The sequence below is a fragment of the Curcuma longa genome, unplaced genomic scaffold, assembly GCF_044706935.1.
Source record: "Curcuma longa cultivar G26 ecotype Majalengka, Jawa Barat unplaced genomic scaffold, ITB_CL_G26_1.1 utg2646_np1212_2152390_RagTag, whole genome shotgun sequence".
NCBI lineage: Eukaryota > Viridiplantae > Streptophyta > Magnoliopsida > Zingiberales > Zingiberaceae > Curcuma > Curcuma longa.
The window spans coordinates 1,203,960-1,222,817 of NW_027435599.1; the positions used below are offsets into that span (position 1 = coordinate 1,203,960).

The 18,858-nt window shown below is 35.2% G+C and overlaps 3 protein-coding genes across 4 annotated transcripts; 1 reads left to right on the forward strand and 2 right to left on the reverse strand.

Moving 5' to 3' along the window:
* Window positions 1-258: 258 nt before the first annotated feature.
* Window positions 259-6,011, reverse strand: LOC141819884 (uncharacterized). Its single transcript, XM_074707139.1, has 6 exons — window positions 5,617-6,011; window positions 4,650-4,740; window positions 3,604-3,719; window positions 1,421-1,480; window positions 1,269-1,334; window positions 259-598 (listed from the first exon to the last, which is right to left on the reverse strand). Exons 1-6 carry the CDS (start codon window positions 5,671-5,673, stop codon window positions 422-424), a joined length of 567 nt encoding a protein of 188 aa, XP_074563240.1. The 5' UTR covers window positions 5,674-6,011; the 3' UTR covers window positions 259-421.
* A 1,216-nt stretch (window positions 6,012-7,227) lies between these two features.
* On the forward strand, window positions 7,228-13,196 carry LOC141819899 (protein transport protein SEC23 E-like). Its single transcript, XM_074707156.1, has 12 exons — window positions 7,228-8,081; window positions 8,159-8,332; window positions 8,952-9,113; window positions 9,276-9,418; window positions 9,577-9,652; window positions 9,747-9,919; window positions 10,003-10,081; window positions 10,376-10,453; window positions 10,834-10,995; window positions 11,117-11,380; window positions 12,124-12,228; window positions 12,746-13,196. The coding sequence occupies exons 1-12, from the start codon at window positions 7,296-7,298 to the stop codon at window positions 12,890-12,892; spliced, it is 2,349 nt and encodes a 782-aa protein (XP_074563257.1). The 5' UTR covers window positions 7,228-7,295; the 3' UTR covers window positions 12,893-13,196.
* Window positions 13,197-14,504: 1,308 nt separating this feature from the next.
* LOC141819966 (uncharacterized) lies at window positions 14,505-18,368 on the reverse strand. Of its 2 annotated transcripts, none has more exons than XM_074707237.1 (4): window positions 17,739-18,368; window positions 16,848-16,967; window positions 15,577-15,656; window positions 14,505-14,986 (listed from the first exon to the last, which is right to left on the reverse strand). In XM_074707237.1, the coding sequence occupies exons 2-4, from the start codon at window positions 16,956-16,958 to the stop codon at window positions 14,914-14,916; spliced, it is 264 nt and encodes an 87-aa protein (XP_074563338.1). In that variant the 5' UTR covers window positions 16,959-16,967; window positions 17,739-18,368; the 3' UTR covers window positions 14,505-14,913. The 2 variants fall into 2 exon arrangements, with proteins under 2 accessions (XP_074563338.1, XP_074563337.1); XM_074707236.1 differs by lacking the exon at window positions 17,739-18,368 and adding an exon at window positions 17,089-17,168.
* Between the last annotated feature and the right edge of the window lie 490 nt (window positions 18,369-18,858).

An 18,858-nucleotide genomic window follows, 5' to 3' on the forward strand; every position in this document is an offset into this window, starting at 1 on the left:
TAAAAAGAAAATATCTTTTTGACCAAAAAAGATTTAAAAATTAAAATATAATTTTTCAGTAACACACTATAAATATTACAATATTGTTTTAACACTAAAATATAAACTAATGTTTTTGAAAAAAAAATAAAAAGTACAATAAATTTGTGTACTAATATTATATTAAATTGATTATAAAAAATTAAAAATATATTAATAAATTATCTCTATTCCAAAATTTATCAATTTCAGAAGACTCTTCACTAATAACTTCTGATGTGGAGCAAATGCTGTAGGAATCAGTATACAACATACTCTACAAAACCAAATGAATCAGTATACAACATACTCTACAAAACCAAAGACCTATACAGAGTAACAAACAATCTTCAGGATCAAATCTATCGTAAACTTGCAATCGAAACAAGGAGTTACAAACCAATCAAGTCGGATGCCGTCCGGGGACCTGCAACTCCTTCAGAGCTGACACTAGCCAGTCGAGTCCCTCGTACAGACCGGTTCCGGTGAGGGCACAAGTTCCCTGCGCGTGCCAAGTTCGGTTCCGCAGATCATGGAGACCCAACCCTTCGGCCACTTCCATTGGAGTCATTGCACCTCTCTGAATGAGAAAATGAAGTTAAACACCAAAATCAATCTGACATGTGCATTGCAGTATTAAGTCTGTTAGGATGGAGATTTTTCCATGGAGGAAGTGCTGTAACTCGAAAACATTAACACTGATTATCGAGTAGTTAAGGTGTAACCGGGCAGACATAATAAGAAGAGATTAGTTGTCGCTATGGCGGAGAAAAGAACCACAGGAAGTAGATTTTGCCAGGAAGATTAATCTAAAGAACATATCAAAAGGAGGAGCAGGAATGAAATTTTCCACACCTGGCTGATATTTGCTAATTGAAACACTCACATGAGTCTCTGCCTATGAAATGCATAAGCATATGGAGAAGTAAAACGAGTATAGATCTATGCAGGGATATTTAAGATAAAGACATGGTTTGAGATCTTATACAAACAAAGGCATGGTTCGAAATTTTATAGTGTATCTGGAGGCATGGTAATAAGAGATTTTCATATTGTTATAAAAATTGATTGTATAATCTTTGCTGTCATAAACTCCTTGTTCTCTTATTTCACATTTTCAAAAGGAAGAATTCCACTCTCAATCCTCGAAAATTGCAGACAAAGAACAAAATGCAAAGCCAATGTTTGTAATAGAAACACGAGCTGTATAAATTAAGGATGACATGCTGAAAATAGGATCGCCTACTTACCAAGTCTTGCTTATTAGCAAATACCAATATAACACTGTTCAACATGAATGGATCTCTGATGATAGTCTGAAAGAAATATACAAACTATTTATCGGAATTTTGTAAAGGGAAAAAGGCTAAATAATGGCATCCTCAATCATTATACTCCATACCTGAAATTCTTCTTTGGCCTTTCCAATCCTTTCTCTATCCAAAGAATCAACAACATAGATCTAGAAGCATAAACAACATTAGAATCCATAGTGATCGGTTGATGTAAAGCAAATCTGTGATACAACATATAATCAAATGTGTGAAACAAGATAACAGTGACTGATTGTAACAAAAGTTGGAGAGAGAATCTTGATATCCTGCTAATATTGATCATTTTACCAGGTAAAATCACTAAATAGCTTCACTACAAAGAATAAAGTTTCATACAGAGAAACCTTCTTAAGCTTGCATTGGTGAGAACCAAATGTGCTTCTGCTGCACTATTCTAATGATTCATGGTTATGCATTGAAGGTCAAGGGTATTGAAGTTAAAATAACCATGCATGACGTGTTGTTATTTCTGTTACTTTTTTATCTCGCCGTACCATTTTTTTCCTTTGATTCATAAATTTTCAGTATAAAAGTTTGTCCATAGATTCATATTATCATGCAATGCGACAACAGTAAAAAAAGATCTCCAAAAGCACCCAAAATTACATAAACATGATCCAATGTTATTGTTGGAATTTGTAAACTTCATCATCATTATCAAGAGATAACATTTTGTTTAATTCTCGAATCATGAATCATATGGTTCAGATAAAAAATTCTAAAATATATTAAAAAAACTCTACTTTATTCAGTTTAGTTTTGATATCCTAAAATATACAAAAATAATAAAATGTTTCATTTAATGGCAAAATAGAATAAATACAGTAAGTTGATGTTAATTCATAATGGAATACATAAGTTTATATCATCTATTTATGACAATATATATAAATTATTATTCCATTAAGAATTAAAATAAAATGAGAAATAAGAACCTTTCGCTTTTGACATAGAAAAATACATTGTAGTCGAATGTAAGCCAATTTAGGCACTACATATCTTCTAAGTCACTATCAATTTCATCATTATTCTTATTTTATATATCAATCTAACAAGATCTATTCTATTCAATCACTGTGAGGTGTCAAGTTCGCATTGCCTATCATAAACTTTGTATCTTCACTTAATAATATGTTTTTGTCACATCATTAATTTTGAAAGTTCACCCTAATTGATCATTATACTTCAATCCTATAACACAACATTTATCATTTCTTCTTTTATAAGATTTAAGTTTTTAATGATTTCTCTTTCTTATTTTTAGATTCATACAAAATCATACGGTAAGCTTTGTTTCAAATTATTACAATTTATTTTTTTCATATGTGAGAATCTGTATTGTATGATACATATCATGAATTGTATGGTTCTAACAACTATGCTTACAGTATTTAGAGTTTTCTTTGATCTTCATTTATCGCTCAAACCTTCAAGTTGAACCTATTCAACTTTTTTTGACTGAGAATCTATTAACTTTATTTGAACATGTCAATATCATCTTAAGCTATTTTCTTTTATTTTATCATATAATTTGTTCATTTGATACAGTATTAAACATTAGCATTTTGTTCATCCATATAGAAGCATACATACAACTCATAGTGCATGCAAATTAACAGCCAAGAAACTTTTGATGCTTCGCATCAGAAAAAGTGGATGATAAAAAATATTTTAGTGAGTTATATAGAGCCAATAATATACAAAATTAACAACTAACTAAAGAATCTTTTGATGGTGTCATTGTCGTTGTCATCATAGTAATCAAGCCATCAAGCCATGTTTTTCCTAACTATTTAAGGTTGGCTACTTGAATCCCTTCATTAAGTTATGTTCATGGTGGTATGATTAATAATATTTTGTTTTACTGAAGAATATTTTTTATAGTCTCTCTCTATCTCATACACCTACTCTAGTTGATTCAACTCTTCTAACCTTTGAGCATTTAAATACAATTTTTCATTTTAATAATTGTTGAAGCTATACTTATTACATTTTGTAATAACTTTGAAAAAATTTCAGGTGACATGCCTCAAAAAATTGGATGACAGAAGGTATTTTAGCAAGTGAGCTGTGTTTAAAACAAGCAAAAATAGAATCAACTTCGACACTCCAAATTGTCAGATATCTCACTATTGAACACTACATCAGTACTACTTACCAATACTAAAACTAGAATCAGATATCTACTTACCAATACTAAACTATACCGCTTACCAATACTAAAACTAGAACATGAAGGATGACAAATTACCAGTGCATCAGTGTTGCTAAAATAGTGCCTCCATAAGGGTCTTAATTTTTCTTGCCCACCAACATCCCAGACGGTAAAGACCACATTCTTATATTGAACCTTCTCCACATTGAAGCCTAAAAATAGGTAAAAGACATTTATTATCAACAAAGCAATAGAGGTCAGTAAAACTCTCATAGCTATATAATGAACAAAGAGAAGAAGAATCATATTAGATATCATCACTAGAAAGTAGAATAGAGAATAGTTGGAAGATTCTAATATCATAGGCAAATAGATAATTCATTAATAAAGTTAAGAGAGCCATATCAAGCAAGAGACCTTTTACATAAAAGGACAAATATAAAGCAAAAGCAAAAAAAAAATAGAGGTCACAAAACTAGCTGTATATCTATCAATGATATATTTTAATTACTAATATAATATCAATTTTAACCATAGAAAGTTAACAGATTATAATTTGAATGGCTTGTGAAGGGATAAGATCCATTGAGCCGGACCACATTCCACTTAAAAATATGATATCAAAAAGACAATGATCAAGAGGAATAATAAACAAGGATCAACTCATGAGATAATACGTCATACAAGCTTGAGTAGTAGTACAAGATGAATATGAACTTCTACTCATACACTAGTGACTTTTTCAAATCTATGCAGACAACAAAATGTCTTCAAGTAAAACAAATTTCTTCCCCTCCAATGTGTGGTAGACAAGTATATTAAAAACCGAACCAAACCAGCTAGTTCTACCAGCTAACCCATGAACAAGACTGTCCAGTTTGATTGATGGGGGCATCCTGGTAGAACAGGATTTTAGCCCAGTTCAACGTGAATAAGTATGAACTAATTGGACACCAGTCACAGTCCGATTTTAAGAACACTTGGCTACTCTACTACTCACACCTAAATATTCCATCAATATCAATGAAAGCCATGCAGACCTTATACTCATCAGTCATCACTTCTTGGCAATTATAATAAGCAAAATGGCTCCATAATTTCTGCAGATTACCTATTACATTTAACAGTTAAAGATGACTTACCAATAGTTGGAACTGTCGACAAAACTTCTCCAATGTGCAACTTATACAAAATAGTTGTCTTTCCAGCTGCATCTAATCCAAGCATTGCAACCTACAAAAGTCTAGATTCAGAATGTCACAGATATTCTCTGTGCTAATTCATCAAATGAATACAGATAAAAAGAAAGAAGTATGATGCGAGATTCCATGTGCACAGAACCAACGAGGCAACACCTAAGTGGAGGAAGAAAAAAATGGATGCAAACCTTTTTACTTATCTATCTTATAAATTCCTATTATGCTTTAATTTTTAAAAAGCATAGTTTCCAAAGTAAATATAGCAGGTTGCAATGCCTCAATTTCTTAATGCAGTTAATCCATTACATTACATCCCTCCCCGCTTCTTTAAGAGCGACATCCGCTCTACTTTGTTCTAACCCTGACAGAGTTATCCAGGACACCCAATAGATAACTGAAGTCTCCTTGCTTCTCTGGCCAGCCAGTCAGCTTCTGTGTTGTCTCGACTACCAGTTCTTCATTCTTTATTCTTTGATCCTTTAGTACATGGAATGTTCAAGCATGGCCGAGGGCACGTTCAGGCTCCGTTCATGATTCCACAGAGCCTCCAAGCTGATATATCAATTACATCACAGGACAAGTTTCTCTGGACTCAAGCTTCTGTGTATTCTCAAACTAGCTTAAAGCCTGCATATCTTGCTATATAATTCTGTCTCCAGAAGTACATGTGCACTTCTATACGTGCCCCTTTTCGTTCATCAAATTCTAGATCAAAAATCTTTTTGCTCGTCCATAAAGCATCTTCCAAGTTATCATGTTTCCAGTTACCTACATAAAAACCCGATCTTGCCAATCCTACCAATCACAGAAAAGCAAAGAAAACTACGCGCTAATGGTAGATTTATCTGGACAACGAAAAAATCCGATCTCTAAGAACAGAGAGGTGAAATAAGGGGAGCGGAAGAGAGACCCTCATTTCGACGAGGCCGAAAAATCTGTCGAAGAGCTTGCGAAAGGCTTGCCCCATGGCAGGACTCGCTGCTCTCTTCCTCCCCCTTTCTTCTCCTCCCGCAGCAGAGATTCGCGTAGCTCTAAGCGGCTCGATCGGGCACCCAATTGGCGATGCCAAAGAAACGAAACCTTGGAAGCAGCGCGTGTGATTGAACGATAGAGGAAAAGGAAGGAGGGGAGCAGAGAGGTGGTCGGATATGGTGGTCGACTGGCCGGAGACGATGGTGGGTGCGTTGGGTGCCCTAAACCGGTCGGGATTCGGATCTCTGTGAGGAGGTGCCTGCGTTCGCAGGGCTTCGCTAAATCCAGCAGCTGGCCGAAGACGGTCGATCAAGATCCAAAGCACCACCACGCTTTTCATTAAGAATAAAAAGACCGCATATAAAGCATCTCGACCGCATATAAATTATCTGCTGAACTCGAATACGATAGATTTTTTAAAAATAAAATTTAAAATTAAAATATTTTATTCAATTATTTTCCGTCCAAATTAAATTTAAATATCTAATTATTTTGAGATATAACAGAGTTGAAGAAGAGGGTAAGCGTTTAAATCCTGATTAATTGTAATTTTTTAATTTATTTTTTTATAGATAATAAATCAAAGCTGTCAGTTTTCTTCGAAAATCTCTATTTTAAAATTTTACACCGGCAAATTTCATTTAAGAACTTTATTTTCATTATTGTATTTTTTAAATAAAAAAGTAGTTCATCTTATTTTTTTATTTTAAAATGATATTTTAACTATTATAAAAATGTTTATTATCAAAGTCACTCTAAAATAACATAGGGTTTAGCTATATTATACTAGTATTTAAGTAATTTTAATTAAGTAAAAAAGTATTTTTGATATATTTTATTTATGTAACAATTTTGATTACTTTATATTGCAACATCTCTAATTAAAGATCTACAAAAATATTGAAGAAGAGTAATTAAAAAAAAAAATAAAATAGAACACGCTTTTAATATTTTTGAATAAAAATTAAAAAGATATCTTAGGTTTTTAAAAAATATTAAAATAGCACTTCATCTCATTTTTATTCAATATTATTAATAGCTTTTCTCAAAACTGCTAAACATTATAATAGTTTTATATAAAATTATTATAATAATATCGAAGCGAATTTGAAGAGTTAGAATGATTTCAAGGAAGTTGAAATAATTTTAATTAAGTTAAAAAAATAATTTGATATAATAATATTATATGTATAATAATTTTAATAAGTAGAAGGAATTTTATTTTTTATTATAATAATTTTAATTGAAGTTAGATTAGAATAATAATTTTAAAAATAGAAAAAATATTATTTTGATATTTTTAAAAATTAGAGATCGCTTTTGATTTTCACCTTTCTTAATTTTTGCCCATTTAAGAATAAAAATGTGGAGATTCAAGGAAAATGGGCCAATTTTAAAATTTCAATAGGGGTGTTCTTTGAATATAATGAGCCAAAGTAACAAATAGTAGGTGTTATTTATAAATTTACAAGTAATTAAAATAAAAAACTTATTTTGATCTTTTTTGTTTTTCTTGATCGACTCCTCCGTCCCCCGACGCTTCCTGCTCGTAACCGTCGCCGGCGATCGATCTCCTCCGCCAACTCTAAGCCGCCACCGCCACCAATTGCCCTATACATGGCGGAGGAACTCGCCGGCACGGGAGCCGCCTCTTCCGATCCGGACGGTCCTGACGGCGTCCGCATGACCTGGAACAATTGGCCCCGCACAAAGGTGGAAGCGAGCAAGTGCATCGTCCCTGTCGCGGCCTCCATCTCCCCGATCCGCCTCTCCCCCACCCTTCTCGTCCTCCCTTACCACCCCCTCCGATGCAAACCGCCGTGCTTCGCCGTGCTCAACCCTTTCGCTGTCGTCGACTTCGCGGCCAAGATCTGGATCTGCCCTCTCTGCTTCACCCGCAACCATTTCCCCCCTCACTACGCTGGAATCAGCGAGAACAACATGCCCGGCGAACTCTATCCCCAATGCACCACGGTCGAGTACGCTCCCCCGCCCCTCGACCACCCGTCGTCCCCTACGCCGCCTGCTCCTGTATTCCTCTTCGTGATCGACACTTGCATCATCGAGGAGGAGCTGGGGTTCCTCAAGTCGGCCATGCGTCGTGCCATAGGCCTGCTCCCTGATAATGCGCTCGTCGGGCTGCTCACGTTCGGCAGCATGGTTCAGCTTTACGAGCTAGGGTTCTCGGAAGTCTCCAAGATCTACGTGTTCAAAGGGACCAAGGAAATTCCCAAAGAGCAGATCTTGGATCAACTCGGGCTATCTACTACCAATGTCCGGCATGGTTCTGTAATTGGAGCTCCAGGATATCCCAAATCGCCGCAGAGTAATGGATTTCATCCATCTGGTTCGGTTAATAGATTCCTGCTTCCGGCAGCGGATTGTGAATACGCTTTGAATACTGTGAGATCCTTGTCTATGTAAACAAATTATGTAACTATTCTTCTTACTTAATCTTGTTGTTTTTTTTCCTTTTGCAGTTGTTGGATGAGATGCAGACGGATCAGTGGCCAGTCGAAGCAGGGAGTCGTTCTCTACGTTGCACTGGGGTGGCTCTAAGTGTTGCCGCTGGCCTCCTTGGAGCATGCATGCCTGGTACTGGGGCTCGTATCATCGCTTTGGTCGGTGGACCATGCACCCAGGGCCCTGGAATGGTAAATATACGTTTTTTTGCTTCTTACATTTTTCAAAACTTTTGTAGTTATTGGATTTCCTATCCCTAAACCAATTTAGTTTGTAATGATACATATTGATTGAAGATCTACGCACTGTAGTTTTTGATAAGACGCATCAAGAGAAAGGAGGATAAAAAATGCAATGTACTCAATTATCACATTTCATTTTGTCCTTATATATGTTTTTTCTAAATTGCAAATATTATGCTTCCTCGCATTGGATGACTATTTTTAATAGATGGCTTGAAATGCTTGGATAAGGGTACAATATTATGTTAGCACTAAAACTATATTTTATTCTGGTTCCCTTGATATTTTGATTTTGATTGCTCTCACCATTCTATAGAATCAACCATCCCAATTATGTAATTACTTTCATTGCAGTTTTACCCAACACATTATACAACTTAAAGTCTTGTATTAAGCCTAATTTGCATCTTTGAGATTTCAGTGGAGTGTGTGTGTGTGTGTGTGTGTGTGTATAGTTGAAGAATTCATTTTTTTGGCTGTGTTATACCATCTTGCTTCAGTTATGCCATCAAGATCTTCTCTGGAAATATTATGTTCATTTTCCTTGATTGTGCTATTTGATATGCAGATTGTGTCAAAGGATCTGTCAGATCCCATGCGGTGCCACAAAGATCTTGATAAAGATGCAGCTCCACATTTTCACAAGGCTGTTAAATTCTTTGACAATTTAGCCAAACAACTGGTTAACCAGGGCCACGTATTGGACCTATTTGCTTCTGCCCTTGATCAGGTCTGAGTCACATGGTTCCCACTTTTTCTGTATTGTAGTAATTGTTTTGCCTCAGCTAATAAACTTCTCTGGTTGTAGTTATTATAATGGCTAAATTCAGATAAGAATTTTAGCTGTGGTCAGAGATTTGATTTTGCTTTCACTATTCAAACATATAAACAGGTTGGAGTTGCCGAGATGAAAGTAGCAGTTGAAAGGACAGGCGGGCTTGTTGTTCTTGCAGAAAGTTTTGGCCATCCCGTTTTCAAGGACTCGTTCAAGCAAATTTTTGAAGATGGAGAACAGTCTCTTGGCCTTTCTTTTAAGTAATTTTCTTGCATTTCTGGAGTCTTGTGTGACTGTTAATTCATTATCTTCATTAAAAGTGGAGAGCACCACTTTTAATATGCTGTCATCTTCATTATCTTCTCTTTAGCTTCTATTTCCTATACTGTTAATTCATACAATTACATGTTCCCTGTAGTGGCACACTTGAGCTCAACTGCTCAAAGGATATCAAAATTCAGGGGATTATTGGACCATGTACTTCTCTAGAGAAGGTTGTTGTAAATCTCAATGTCATTGATCAGCACAAGATATATAATTAGCATTCTCAATGTTCCAAATTGATCCCTAACTTTGTAACATTTGCAGAAGGGAACTCTTTGTGCTGATACAGTTGTAGGTCAAGGAAACACAACTTCATGGAAGATGTGTGGCCTTGATAGGAGCACTTGTTTAACAGTATTCTTTGATATTTCACCAACTGAACGGTCAAACCAATCTGGAATTCCCAATCCACAATTATATATACAATTTGTGACAAAGTATAGTATCTTGTTTTTTTTTGTTCATTTTCAATGCCAAAGTTGATGTTGCAATCTAAAAATCAGATGAGTTATCCTTGCAGTTACCAGGGCCCTGAAGGTCAAATGAGGTTACGTGTTACAACTGTTACCAGAAATTGGGCAGATAGTTCTAACACAGAGGTTATTCAAAATTCAGAAAACTGTTTGCATATATGTTTGAAAATCCTTACTTTCTAAAGTTTAATTTAAAATTGTTATGAAGTGGTCATCTAGTTATTTCCATCTTATTAATTTGTGAATGTAACTTTTTGTTAGAAAATAAATTGATATAAAGTATAAATCTCCTTAAACCACTATCATCAAAGTGAATATAGAATATAGTTGCAAAAAGAGACTCTTGCTGCAACTCCTTATTCCTTACTGTTAGTTTATATCTAGTTGCTTGATTTTTTAATGCTGCCCTGCCTTGTACAGGAATTGGTTCAAGGATTTGACCAGGAAACAGCTGCAGTTGTTTTGGCAAGATTCATCTCCTTGAAAATGGAAATGGAGGTAAGATACAGAAATTTTAGATATGCAACCAAATGTTTACAACATGATATTTATTATTTGTTTTATTGTTTGTCACGATATATGGTGGTACTTATAGTTCACAGTTCGATGAGAACATCAATATGCCGATACAAGGATATCTGTTTTTCAATTAATCGTAATCTATGTAGCTGTTCACCTTTCACTATCCAGGAATAATCTCATTGTACATGCTCCCTTTCTATGAATTGAGAGTTTGAGACTCTATCTTGCCACCTATATATTATTCCTAAGTTCAACTTATTAGACGGGTCTCTTTCATATTTTCTTTAAGCAGCTAAATTTAAAAACTAGGTGATGTGCAGCATTTGCTGTAAGAATCTGATCTCTTCAATATTCAGGAAGGATTTGATGCAACAAGATGGTTGGATAGATCTCTTATCCGCCTTTGCTCAAGATTTGGTGATTATCGAAGAGATGACCCTGCTTCATTTACACTGAATCCAAATTTCTCAATACTTCCACAGTTCATGTTCAACCTGAGGCGCTCACAATTTGTACAGGTATCTGGATTACTTACAATATAATTTCATATTTGTGATTCTCTTTTGACATTGGCACTTGCAATATTTTTTTTCCTTTCTGCAAAATTTTCTAAATTTCTTCTCGCAATTCTTATGTCAGGTTTTTAACAACAGCCCAGATGAAACAGCTTATTTCCGCATGATGTTGAATCGTGAAAGCATCAGTAATTCAGTTGTCATGATACAGCCTTCACTTCTTTCATATTCTTTTAACTCGCCTCCTGCTCCTGCACTATTGGATGTGGCATCTATATCTGCAGATCGTATACTTCTGCTAGATGCTTACTTCAGTGTTGTTATCTTCCATGGTATGACCATTGCCCAATGGCGCAATATGGGTTACCAAAATCAGCCTGAGCATCAGGTAATTAGATTAGATTATACACAAGCATTTCTATTGATCAGATCATTAAAGCTTCGGCCTTTTCGAAGTTGGAATAAGTAAAGAAAAACAGTAACTAAACAGTAGGATAGGGGCCTCTTCTCTTATGATGTTCTACATTAACTGAAAGCAAACTAAGAATTATCCCTACCAATGTTGTTTGGTGCAAGATTGAACTCCGTCAGTAGATTTTTACCTTTCACTGGAAAAAAATTCAGTCTATTGCAGAAACTAGCATGAACTTTTCGGACTGATACGACTACGGCCATGCAAACTATATGGGATTCGCAACTGGAGCAGACTAGGCAAGTCGGGTGAGTTGAGCTAGGATAAGGGGTACCTACTTCTATTCTATTCCTAATCTACTCCATTCACTGTGGGAACCCATCTTAGGTTCACAACCTGACTTTCATCTCCTCTAGGAAGTTAGTATGTATACTAAAGATATTTCAATGCCTGTATGACTGATCAAGTCGATGCTTGTCATAGTTATAACAATTAGGGATTACAAGCTCGTTTTTTAAATGATACTTAGTTGAAGTTGAATTCAACTTACACTTAATGTCAACCTTTCAGTTTTCTGATTCCATCAGAGCCAACCTTGGATCCTGCATGTCTAGTAAATCATGCTAGATGACGATGAGAAATCTTTACGTGAATGAATTTGTTTTCGTAGATAGCTTAGTATAGCTATAATCGATTACATTTGCTTCTACTATCCACAGGCATTTGCCCAGCTGTTACAAGCTCCTCAAGACGATGCCCAGACGATCATCAGAGATCGTTTTCCTGTCCCAAGATTAGTTGTTTGTGACCAACATGGCTCCCAGGTTTGTTGCTATTTGCCTTTTACAACGTCAAAATTTTCTCTCCTATACCTTATTTTGTTATTTTGCCATCACTTTATTCCTGGATGTTTCCTTTACCTTTTACCTAGCATAATCAGATTGGAACCGAAAGACATGGAATCAGATCTGGCATCCCATACATTCATGAAAATTCTTTTTGAAGCCATGAGCTTACCATCTTATTATTATCACTCGATTTTACCTAATTGAGTTGAAAACAATGTAGAAGAAAGCACTAATGTGGGTCTACAGAAGACTTCCTAAAAATTTAAATGATGGGAAGGCAGCAAACCCTCATATACCTCTAATTCTTTGTTTTTGTATTATTTCATGCGCGATAATAAGGCATTTCATTATAAGGGCCAAAGTTGTTTCCTGATTAACTGTTAACAGTAATCCCTTTCCCATTTGATTCCTTGTATAGTTCAATTCAAGTTTCCCCCTTGAATACAACTGCAAAAAGTTAACGAAATGCTTGGTTTTTTAATAATCTCCACAGGCAAGATTCTTGTTAGCTAAGTTGAATCCATCTGCTACATATAACTCTAGTCATGAGGTGGCCGTGGGCTCCGATATCATCTTCACCGACGATGTTAGTCTTCAAATATTCTGTGAGCATCTTCAGAGGCTAGTTGTTCAGTCATAACAGCATTGATCACCAGCCTAGTTATTTGGTTCTTCAGACACTTAAATCTATCGTTTCCCATCAAGAATAAGCTGCCACGCCAGAAGGTTTGGCAACCTTTTTTGTTACTACTCTCTAGCTGTTATTTACTTGGATAACTTCACTTGTTGCCGTTTACTTTGATTTTGTTTGAGAATAAGGTGGATAGCTTTTATCAGTCAATTTTATTGTATTTTCGCCTCTTGTTTCCTTCACCTATGACCAATGTAAGATGTATTGTATTAATCATCCTAATTTGAATTTATTTACTTACAATATATAATGATATTGGGTAGCATATGATGTGTCAAATTGAAGGAGAGTTTTGGTGTAATGATAAAGTTACTAATGTGTGACTTGATTAAGGATGATAATGAATTGAGTTTGGATTAGATTTCATATTTTGTGCCTTCATCCTCATTTATTATATCTATTTTTATCTCCATCAGTGGATTAGATATCATTCCTTATCCTCATATTCATCGAATATCCTCTATATTAATAATTTTTTTCGTTTCATCTAATTATTATTATTCAATAAAAATATATTAAAATTAATATCATATTAAAAAATATAATTCAATAAAAATATAAGCTAAGAGGAGAAAAAATAGATTTATTTTTTTATTTTTTTAATTGATGAAATAAATAAATAAATAAATTATATATATATATATATATATTATTTAATTGAATATTTAAGTAGAATTTTATGAAATTTGTTTTCGTACTTAAATTCAAAAATCCTCGTATCTAATTATTTAATTATTCAATTGAGTCTAAATTTTTTTTTATATCCTCCATTCAAATCCAATATTAGAATTTATTTATTTATATGATGTGTTAAATTGAAGGAGAGTTGTATGAATTGATTAGGAATGATAATTAATTGAATTTGGATTTGATTCTATATCTTTTTATTTCTATTCTTATTTATTATGTCCATCTCTCGTTCCTCATTCTCATATTCATATCCATTAGATATCTTCTATATTAATAATTTTTCATTCAATTGTTATCATTCAATAAAAAATATATTAAAATTAATATCGTATTAAAAAATGATTTAATACAAATAAAATAAATATTCTATAAGAGAGGGAAAAATTTATTTTTTATTTTTTTAATTGATCGTGGATGAAATGAAATATATATATATATATATATTATTTAATCAAATATTTAAGTAAGATTTTATGAAATTTATCTCCGTACATAAATTCAAAAATCCCCCTATCTGATTACTTAATTATTCAATTGAATCCAAAAAATCCCTTTATATCCTCCATTCAAATCCAATATTAGATCTTACATCCGTCCATAGACTTGATAGCCATGAATTCAAATTGTAAGAAATAATTTCTTACCATACAGAATAAATTTGCGTACAATAAATTTTTCATCAAGATTCTACATTGACAGGAATTTTATGTACTGAACTGTTGAAGTTGTGTAGTGGTTAAAATGAATTTTGGATCTTTACTATTTTATTGAACAAAGGCATGTAAGTAGTAAAGGTGCCTACTTAATTTTTTGTATATGATGATGAGGTATCTTTTTCAACAGCACAAGTCACAGCAGTCACAGTGCAATCGAAGACAATGGATCGAGAGATTCAAACTAAAGCGACCATCCAAACAAACACAAATATGATGCTACATTAGAGTCTAAGCGCACAACTTATCGTAACTGCACCAACTCAGCGTTAGTGGAATTCCAAGCAGCTATAGTTCATATAATGAACAAAAAGCTCTAAAGAAATGTTCGACTCTAATTACTGCAAGCTAAACACAAACGTTTTAGCATGCTATCTACGCGAAGAATTCATTCGACCATGGAAAAAAGGAAGAGAAGTGAACACTTTCGAGCAGTTTTAGCGACATGTACATGCACATGTGATGGTTAAGCAACATTTGTTTCTCGAGGCAGCCAGAAAATGAAGCAAACATATCGTCGGCTTCAATTATTGAATGGCAAAGGCTATTGCCCATCAGAAGCATCAGCTACTCTGATTCGGTCTCTGGCCTTTTTGGTGGATCCAATTCCAAGTAGTAGAAAGGTTCAGTTGGTTCCTCCCTGCAAATAGGGACCGGTGTAAAAAACTGAGTTCATGCCCGATAACAAACGAAGGGCCTTGAAATCTTCTTGGTCATTGAATTGAAGAAACACATGATACTTGAGACACTAAAGCTTATAAGGACTTCTTTGTGCAGCACAAGGATTCTGAATTCATATGCAAGCATGTTTTTTCATGCTAAGAAAGTTGCTCGACAGGAGAAGCAAAATTAACCAGTCCAAAGTCCACCATCCCCTTTCCTTCTTGCCAACAGCAAAAGACAGTTCGATACATAAATCTCCCACTAATACGGGTCCAAAAGAAAAGTTAGACTACATTAGATCTATTGTACACCATCTTATTTTGCATTGGAAGAGATTGTTACCGCGACTTGAACCCGTGATCACAAAATCGCACGGTAACAACTTTACCGTGCTAGGACTCCCCTTCTTGCCAACAACAAGACAAAAAAAAAATCTAAAGGAAAAAAATTTACTTCTTCCCATAGTCCTTTTCATCCCTTGTAACAAATAGATCCTAAAGGATTCACTTTGTACTATTCGTAAAAGACTTAAAAGTAAGATAAAAGAATATTAGAGATGAACAATACCCAGGTTTTGATTTCATGCATTGCCAGAAGAGCTTGAAGGGGCCTGGAACCGTTTTAAATGGATTTCCTTCGAAGCAAGCCTGGGAAAAGTAGCTTGTGAGCACAATCATTAAAATCATTAATTGCAATCTATACAATTTTATACAGAACCACATTTGCTATGCACTTCAACAAGATGTACAAAAGAATTCTCAGAGGCACATATTAAATGCGCATAAGTTCTCGAACAATTTTAGAAGTAGGCGAGAATCTTACAACGTAACCGATGATGGAATTGTGAGCATGAACAAAAATCGTATAATCACAAAAGCTCTAGTCACCTACACCTTTGATAGTCCAAGCACATAGGCTAACAACACACATTCGTACAGAAATCGTAGTTTTAGAAAGTATTTAATTGCACACACATGCTATATGATTTGCACATCGCAGTTGACTTACCCAGATGAAGCTGGTATCTGCGTTCGCCACAGTTAATATCTTTAGAACAGATTAGATGAGAAGACAATGATCAATCTAGTCATATTTAGTTTAATTTAAGTATAAATAATGATTCTTTGGTCAAAAAAGGTGCAATAAGTTCATCACAATGATCAATTAATCGATTGGTTATTAAAGAAGCTTTTGCAAATAACTGTTAAGTGTATAAATACTAGGAACTTAGGTATTATTTGGGTCTTGTTAATCTCATGTGGTGCCTCTTAGGTATTAATCAAAATTTTAACTAGGATTTAGTACAGAATATAAACTACTCCATTACCAATCTCTCTGCTTGGTTTGCAACTGAAAAACAAATTCCAAAACATGTTACTTCTGAATTCAGAAATAACAGACACATATGCATTGGCATAGTTATCAAAATGTCCCATCTTCCTAATCGTTACAAGAGTGAAGTTTTCAACTAATACACTATACCTTCATTAAATAGGTTAAACATTATATGTTCCATATAATTGGAGCATGATTAAAGTATCAAAATCAATCAACTTTCTGATAATATACTGGACTGATTGTGTCGGACAGATGCATGTGACTCCACTTATGCTAGTATATGTGGAATTTGAGGTTGTTATGTACAAACAGAGCTCAGGAGTCTGGATAGAAAAATACAACAAATACATAAAAAAAAGTACACATCAAGGACTAGCTCCCAGTTACAAGAGAGCAAAAAACTCCAACAAAATAGCAAAAATCCTGCATGCACTATAGAATGAGAAGCATACACTTAAGGCACTAGGTTATTTCAAACATTTAAGGCAAAGAAGAAGAACCTGAATGATGTCTTCTAGTCGATCGTTGCATCTGTGTGCCTTAAGTTCTCTTGTATCACCTTCACGTAAGCCCCAAGGGCTCTCTCTTGTTGGCACAGGCCTAGTGCTCATCCTTCTTTCCTATAGTGAATATAAAATCAGTACTGTAATAAATAATACATCCCTATTCAGTAAACTGGCTATGAGAAAACAAAAGGATATTGGGAAAAAAAATCCATTTTAAAGAGTAAAAAGATCTAAGCCTCTTTTAATCCAGATGCACCAGAATTTCCAAATAGATCAGTCAGAAACAAAACCTAGAAATCGATCACTGATATAATTTGAGCAATTACATAATAGACCTCAATTGAAAACTGTTGAGTAATGATAACAAGTGATTGAGTTCAATAATTCATCATAGAAAATTATTGACTCTAGATATATGGTAATATGGAGAAGACAAAATTGTTTGAAACATACACAGAACCCCCTTTGCTTCAAAGAGAGGAGGATGGGCTATTCACATTTAATTTGATGGTCAGAGGTGAATTGAAAGCTAAATGATGCACAGACATGGGAGAACATAAAAGAAAGAATCAAGAAAGGATAAAAAAGGCAAGTTAACAAACAGCCTAAAAGATCAAAATCAACAAACTGCAGTTCAGCAGCTTTGCAACTCTAGTAGTGATACACCAAAACTGAAATATCCATAGTTTTAAAATAAAACACCCTAAGTGAGTCTCCATGAACCATAGGCATGGCATGCCACCAACAAGGGTCGTGCAACAGTTTGTCCTTGACGCAAGGCAAGTCAAATTCGACTATGCCAAAAAGATCGAACATTTCTTTTTGAAAATTTTCAACACTAAAAACCTAAGTCCAAAATCAAGTGCTAACCATCTAAAGTCTTACGTTGATATGGGGGAAGAAGCAGGGGCCACGTGCCCGGTGCGGGGTCTGCTAGTCAGAACAGAGCCACTTCAGTCCAACCCGACAAGGAGCTCGGGTCACGTCCTCAGATCTTGAGGCGGAGTCGCGTAACTAATGGTCCAACTGAATTGAGCACGAATGAGAGCTGTGAACGAGTGAGTGGATAGGACTAGAAGTGCACGGCGAGATTTTTTCCCACTCTCCCTTCGTTTGGTGTAAAAGACTGTTCGTATAGGCAGGTGAAGGTAGGCTTTGAACTGATTTTGGTGTTCATCTTTCCACCAACTTTCGCCTGGGCCAGACGTATCTCCGGTCGTCCTCCTTTTCTGCCCCAATTCGATAGTCGACGGCCCCGACTTACCCTATTACGAGGTGACCTGATCAACTGCCAGCTGCCGACTGATTAACAACCGACCCTATAAGAGCCAACCTGATAAAGAATTGTCTGATCAGAGGTGACCCGACCCTTGTCCGATCTACTCATGGTGACCTATCAAGAGTCCTCAAGGAGCAAAGAAAGACCATACAAACACAGAACATATAAAAGAAACCAAACTATTAGATTCGAAAGTGTAAAATAAAAATAGAACAAGAAGTAAAGACTGAAATCTTCCACCAAAAAAAAAAAAAAAAACTGTGTCCATAGAAGCTCCACCTATCAAGGATCTATTCTCACTCCGCTGTAACCTAAACAACTTCCTCTCCCAACTCCGGAGTTGCAAGAGGAGGGATCGACAGGAAAAATGTGTAGGCCAAGTAGCATGATGTATTCCTTTCCGATCTATCATCTACCCTGATAAATTGGAAATCAGAAGCAACAAAACATGAAGAATTCAATATCGAGAAGCATCCGGCGATCTCACCAGATGTTTCATAACATCTGGCTATGAAATCGTTATCGTCGGCGTCGGCATCGCATCTTTGTTCCTGATTAGCATCAGGTCCGATATGATGATCAACGAAGGTAATCACGGAAAAAGGAGACCATCTCACTCGAGACCGATCGAACTCTTCGCTCGATCGGAGAAGAAGATTCAACGAGAGAGAAAGAGAGAGAGAGAGAGGGAAGATCACTGCTGAGCAGCGTTGCGTCTGTGGAGTT

Coding starts and splice junctions, on each gene's coding strand:
- LOC141819966 (XM_074707237.1), bottom strand. CDS start 16,958: ATGAGCACTAGGCCTGTGCCAACAAGAGAGAGCCCTTGGGGCTTACGT. Junction 15,657..16,847: donor GACTAGAAGACATCATTCAG/GTTCTTCTTCTT, acceptor TACTTTTCCCAG/GCTTGCTTCGAAGGAAATCC. Junction 14,987..15,576: donor TGCATGAAATCAAAACCTGG/GTATTGTTCATC, acceptor CCCTATTTGCAG/GGAGGAACCAACTGAACCTT.
- LOC141819899 (XM_074707156.1), top strand. CDS start 7,296: ATGGCGGAGGAACTCGCCGGCACGGGAGCCGCCTCTTCCGATCCGGAC. Junction 8,333..8,951: donor GCACCCAGGGCCCTGGAATG/GTAAATATACGT, acceptor TTTGATATGCAG/ATTGTGTCAAAGGATCTGTC. Junction 11,381..12,123: donor AAAATCAGCCTGAGCATCAG/GTAATTAGATTA, acceptor TACTATCCACAG/GCATTTGCCCAGCTGTTACA.
- LOC141819884 (XM_074707139.1), bottom strand. CDS start 5,673: ATGGGGCAAGCCTTTCGCAAGCTCTTCGACAGATTTTTCGGCCTCGTC. Junction 4,741..5,616: donor TCGGCCTCGTCGAAATGAGG/GTCTCTCTTCCG, acceptor AGACTTTTGTAG/GTTGCAATGCTTGGATTAGA. Junction 3,720..4,649: donor GTCGACAGTTCCAACTATTG/GTAAGTCATCTT, acceptor ACCTATTTTTAG/GCTTCAATGTGGAGAAGGTT.